Source organism: Quercus lobata, chromosome 1 (genome assembly GCF_001633185.2).
Source record: "Quercus lobata isolate SW786 chromosome 1, ValleyOak3.0 Primary Assembly, whole genome shotgun sequence".
Classification (NCBI taxonomy): domain Eukaryota; kingdom Viridiplantae; phylum Streptophyta; class Magnoliopsida; order Fagales; family Fagaceae; genus Quercus; species Quercus lobata.
The window spans coordinates 55677596-55683757 of record NC_044904.1 but is presented as its reverse complement, the minus strand read 5'-3'; the positions used below and the strand labels follow the sequence as shown (position 1 = coordinate 55683757).

The 6162-nt window shown below is 34.0% G+C and overlaps 1 protein-coding gene across 1 annotated transcript; it reads left to right on the top strand.

Moving 5' to 3' along the window:
* The first annotated feature begins 2765 nt into the window (after positions 1-2765).
* Positions 2766-5938, top strand: LOC115992959 (arabinosyltransferase RRA3-like). Its single transcript, XM_031117213.1, has 2 exons — positions 2766-3199; positions 4431-5938. The coding sequence occupies exons 1-2, from the start codon at positions 3008-3010 to the stop codon at positions 5544-5546; spliced, it is 1308 nt and encodes a 435-aa protein (XP_030973073.1). The 5' UTR covers positions 2766-3007; the 3' UTR covers positions 5547-5938.
* The last annotated feature ends 224 nt before the right edge of the window (positions 5939-6162 follow it).

Genomic DNA, 6162 nt, shown 5'->3' with positions numbered 1-6162 from the left:
TTGCCCATTGGATATTGATCCAAGAATGACTAGAAAATTCTCCAGTTTAAACAAAAGAAATTGCCCTAAGAATAACATTAATAACCTTTACTCCGTTTGGTTGGGAGGATAGAAAATAAAGAAATGATGGAAAAGTTGGAGGATAAAAAAAAATTTAGTTTCCCTCATTTTAGTTTTTGTGCTTTCCACGTCCCAAAAAAGTTGTCAAAACGAGTGAACTTCCAGGTGACCCAGCTATGAAGTTTCCCAATTGCTTTAGTTTTGTCTATCAAGTTAACTATTTTCACACCATAATGTTTGGGTTTATATCTATGCTGGGCTGAAAAAATATTGAATAGCATACATATCTAACTAGAAAAATACAATTTTACCCCAAAATATATATTTTGGCCCCCCTTCTACAAGATATTTACATATTAAACCATGAAAACCAAAAAAAAAAAAAAAAAATTGCTCCAACCTTTTGCCTGTTGGATATTGATCCAAGAATAACTAGAAAATCCTCCGGTTTAAACAAAAGAAATTGCCCCAAGAACAACATTAATAACCTTTACTCCGTTTGGTTGGGAGGATAAAAAAATAGAGAGATGATGGAAAAGTGGGAGTATAAAAAAGATTTTAGTTTCCTTCATTTGTGTTTGGATGGAAGGGTGGAAAAGTAGAGAGATGGAAAACTTTAAGTTGTGAATTAAAATTAAAACCAATAACAACTTTCCACCTATAATTTGTTGTGAACGTAACATTCTCATTATACAGAGGCTACAATCCCACACACATATCTAGCAACAAAGTCATTTTCAAGTCTTTCAACATATAAGGTAAATTTCATTGCTCGAATAACAACCAAATTACCTTAGAGATAAGAGACCAAGTTTCATAGGTTTAATTATTAACTAGCCTTATCACACACACTTTGCTCGTATGATGAGATTTTTTATTTATTGGTCTAGTGTCATAATTTTTCTTTTTTAAAAAATAAGTGAAACGTTGGGCTTAGTGGTCTTATTTTATAGCGGAAAAAAAAACTATGTATTTATTTTTTATATATAATTTTTATTTTGAGAATCTAATTTATAAATGGATAAAGCAATTTGAAAATCAACAGAAAAGTGATTCTATTTTTTAGACAATATTTTAGTAGGAGTTAGAGTTGTATTTTTACTAAATTGTCATTTAGTTTTGTCTCTACTTTAACATAGGAGTGTACGGACATTTTTTAATTAAAAAAATGAGGATCCCAAACAAGGAAGACCCTTTAAATAGTACAATAGAGATTAGCTGACTCTTTACTTCACAAATACGCGCACACATATATATAAGATAGATTCAAGTTATACTTGGTGTAAATTCAGAAGAATGACACATTTTCTAAAACATAGATTTCATGAAATCTAATGGTGAATAATACACTACTAGTCCTGTCATTAAACAAGCTCCATGCCAACAATATCTTTTTTTCCAAAATTTAACACATTCTCTCTCTAATACCGAAAGTTATCGCATTCTTTCTCTAAACTCTCCTCCTCCCTCTCCACTGCTTTTGTTGAGTGCCAAGTGCTGACAACTTGGTTGTGTTGGCCATAAAAGCAAGTGGGTCCAGCATAAAGTAAACCTATGGCCTTCAATTTTGATGCCACCAGGGAAGATCAAAAAGTAGGGAAGCTAAGTATCTACAAATTTATGGGGTGGTAAAGGTTTAGAAATGGGTTTTCAAGGCACTGGGCTTAGATTGGTTAACTATCCATACATTTGGTTATCATTATTATATCAACAATGGCCGTTTTGGTGTTAGAGACTTAGAGGTGTAAATGATGAGAATGTAAAAGAGAATAACACAATATTTACAAGGAAAACCCTTCTGCATGAGCAAGAAGAGAGAAAAACCACAGGCGAGGCTGGGAATCCTCTACCTCTAACCACTACTATTACTGATAATCAAATGAGTAATGTTCGTAAATTTCTTAAAATTGATAAAGGCAATAACTTGTGATCGATTCAAAATTACTTTCAAATAGATCATTGATGTCATTTTTATTATGCATTATGAAAATTTGGACTTATCATTGATACCAATTTTATCATACACTAATCAAAACATATTGGTATAACACTATAACATCACTTTCAAATAAATTTATTATTGACATCACTTTTATTATGTACTCATTACAATATATCAACTAAATTAATAACCAAGAGCCTTGCAAATTTATAGTTCAACTAGTTGACACCTCTTGATATTTTCAATAGAAACATTCATAGTTCAAATTCTCTAACCCCAACTATCGAATACTATCGATGTAAAAGAAAGCCTTATAGCTAATTAGATACTTCTAATGCACTATATGACAATTGAAAATACATATTCTTGTATATCATAAAAGTCATGTGACTTTTTTAAATAATACACATAAATAGTTTATAGGGAGTGTTTGATAGGGAGTTTGAGTCATATTATTTGGGTGTTTTTGATATACGTGTGGATGAAAAAATGTATGAAAATATTTGTAAGTGTGTTTAAAATGCTCAAAAAATTACTTGAAATGGGCTACCAAAAAGTTACCCGAGCTCTAAACATGTATGGAAGTAAATTTTTTTGCTGTTATTTTTATTTTTATTGTTTTTGCAAATTTTGTTGCTTTTACAAAACCAAATGGATAGCCTTCTAATGTTATCTCTTGAATAAAAAAATAAATAAAAACAGTGAATTCCACTTCCTCCACATGTATCCGATCTGTCATCTTCTTTATTAAACAAAAAAACTGGTACGCCACGACCAAGACTCTTCTAAATTTCTAATTGTGCGTTGAATTTCATTTCATTTCATAATTATTAGCCCACAAATTTTTTTAAAAAAAAAATCTACAACAAACCCTCCCTACTTCTCTACTATAGGGTTTCTATTTTTTTCAACTCTTCAATTACTCCCAAATTGAACGCCAAAGCTTTCAAAGTCACCAAAATATTAATGCAATAACAAAGAAAGTCTCACTGAGTAGAAGAAGCTATGGCGGGTCGTAGAGACGGGCCGTTGATGAAGGACAAGGACAAGGACAAAGACAAGGTCCGATCTCGAATCATCTTTGCCATTGTCGTCGGAGTTACTCTCGGTTGTGTCATCGCTTTCCTGTACCCTCACGGCCTCTTCACCGCCGATTCGCCCATCCAAAACCGCCGATTCGCTAAATCGGATCTCAAGGTTCGGATCTCGCTACTTCTCAATTAGCTCTAGCGTCACTGTTTAGTTTAATTTCCAATTTTTTTTTTTTTTTCATTTTAATTGGATTTTGACTTGGTTGACCTCGTTACTTGTTTTGATAAAATGTGTGCTTGATTTACGTAATGAGTAAAAAACAAAGTTTATTCTGACGGTTAAGATTTTATTATTAGTATCTAAGAGTGTAATGAGTGTCGCGTTGTCTAAAATTTTAATTGATGTGACATTGGATGTAACTTTATAGATTTGTAATATTTAATCTGAACTATGAAAATGGGTTCCTTTCAAACGGAGAGGATCATTTTCGAGACTGAAGTGCGTTTGGCTTCGTGGAATTGGAATTAGAACTTAACAGCGCTCATAAGGGTGTGGAGTAGTGTTTATTGTTAAATGGTTGAAAGAATTGCTCTCATTTGAATTAGCCCAAATTTGGTTTAAGGTATTGACTTTGTTGTGAACAAACATGGCCTTGGTATGAGCAAGCTATGAGTTTGTGTAGTAAGTTTATGAGAGGATCATTTCACACCCTTGGTGAAATTGAAGTTAGAACTTACAGTGTTCACTTCATGAGGGTGTGGAGTAGTGTTTATTGTTATATTGTTGAAAGAATTGCTCTCATTTTAATTGGCAAAAATAATAATAATAATAATAATTTGATTAGTGATGAGTTTTTATTGAGAACCAAGACTTAATTAGCCAAAATTTTGTTTAAGGTATTGCATTTGTTGTGACTTGTGAACAAACATGGCCTTGGTGTGAGCAAGCTATGAGTGTGTAGTAAGTTAACAAGTCTGTATGTTGTGGCATGCTGTGAATGGTCTTGGATATAATCCTTGGAAGTTATTGTGATGAATATAAGTTCATTGCATTTATGGCTCTCGTGGGATTGTAATTCAAAAGTGTATGTAAGAAAAAATTAGAATCATATCGAGGGGTGTTCAAAATGATGACTTGAATTAACTTTCTTGCATGTTCATTATTATTTTTTGATGATGCTCATGCTCTTAGGTTATATAACAGCTTCCTAACATGGATGGATGTAAATAGTTATATTGGGTGGGTTCTAGTTAGCGTAGCTAATAAAGGCTTGTGTTGTTAAATGAGGGACCTAGGTTCGGATCCCACCCACACCAACAAAAAAAAAAAAAAACTATTGTATCTAAAAAAAATTGCTTATATGGGTTTCATTTTTCCCTACTGTTTTATTTGTTAGGTTGGTTCATCATGTGAATCATCAGAACGGATTAGCATGCTGAAGTCAGATATTACATCATTGTTGGAGAAGAATGCTGAGCTGAACAAGCAGCTCAAGGATCTTAGGGAAAAGCTACGGCTGGCCGAACAAGGAAAAGATCAAGCACAGAAGCAGTTTATGGTTTTGGGTGAAAAGTACAAGGCTGGCCCTTTTGGTACTGTCAAGGGTTTGAGAACTAACCCAACTGTTGTTCCTGATGAATCTGTAAATCCAAGATTGGCAAAGATCTTGGAGGAAATTGCTATTCAGAAAGAAGTTATAGTTGCACTCGCAAACTCAAATGTGCAAAGCATGTTGGAGGTCTGGTTTACTAGCATCAAGAATGTGGGTATCCCTAATTATCTAGTTGTAGCACTAGATGATCATATTGAAAATCTATGCAAATCTAATGGCGTTCCAGTCTACAAGAGAGATCCAGATCAGGGTATTGATTCAATTGCAAAGACAGGAGGTAACCATGCCGTGTCTGGACTGAAATTTCGCATTTTGAGAGAGTTTTTACAACTGGGATACAGTGTTCTTCTCTCGGATGTTGATATAGTGTACTTGCAGAACCCGTTTGATTATTTGTCTAGGGATTCAGATGTGGAGTCTATGTCTGATGGTCACAATAATATGACAGCTTATGGATATAATGATGTCTTCGATGAACCTGCCATGGGTTGGGCTCGATATGCTCATACTATGAGGATATGGGTTTATAACTCTGGTTTCTTTTACATAAGGCCTACACTTGCTTCAATCGAGTTGTTGGATCGTGTGGCTGGTCGGCTTTCTCGGGAGCCAAAATCATGGGACCAAGCAGTCTTTAATGAGGAGCTCTTTTTCCCCTCACATCCTGGGTATGATGGGCTTCATGCTGCCAAGAGAACTTTGGATATCTATCAATTTATGAACAGTAAGGTTCTTTTTAAGACTGTCAGGAAAGACGAAAGACTTAAAAAGCTGAAGCCAGTTATTGTTCATGTAAATTACCACCCAGATAAACTTCTAAGGATGAAAGCAGTAGTAGAGTTCTATGTTAATGGCAAGCAAGATGCACTAGAACCTTTCCCAGAGGGTTCTGAATGGTAGAAATAGAACTACAGAATTCTTGGTATAACTCACTGGATACAGATAGATTAGTTTCATTCCACCTTCCAAGAGAGATAGCAAGTATCCTTTGAAATGCTCCCCTTGAATTTTCATTGAAATTCTGTTGTTGAATTGTTATAAGAACTTTTGCTTTAATTTACTTGAACACTCCCCAGATAGCAACTGTTTTATATCACGTATACCAACAAATCTAGTTGAGAAGTCTGTTGTACACTGTACCACTGCTAGGGGTTTTTTTTTGGAAGATCTGATTGCTGTACGCTGTACTGTTCCCAAATAATTGGTTTACCTGTTAAGGGTTCCTCGTCTTTCATTGATGTGGAACTTAGAAGGTAAAATGAAGATTGTGAAGAATGAGGGCTGTTTGGTAATGTTGTTCTAATAACGTTGTTTAAGTGTTATGAAAATACGTGTGGGTGAAAAAATATTGTAAAAATATATGTTATGTTGTTTAAATAATGAAAACTGTTGTTTAAACAACACAACCAAACAAACCCTAATTGTTGATGTTTTTATTTTTTATTTTTTGTGGGCATCTTACCTCATCAGCAACAGTATTACACTTGACAATAACTTTATCGCATCTGCTAACAAA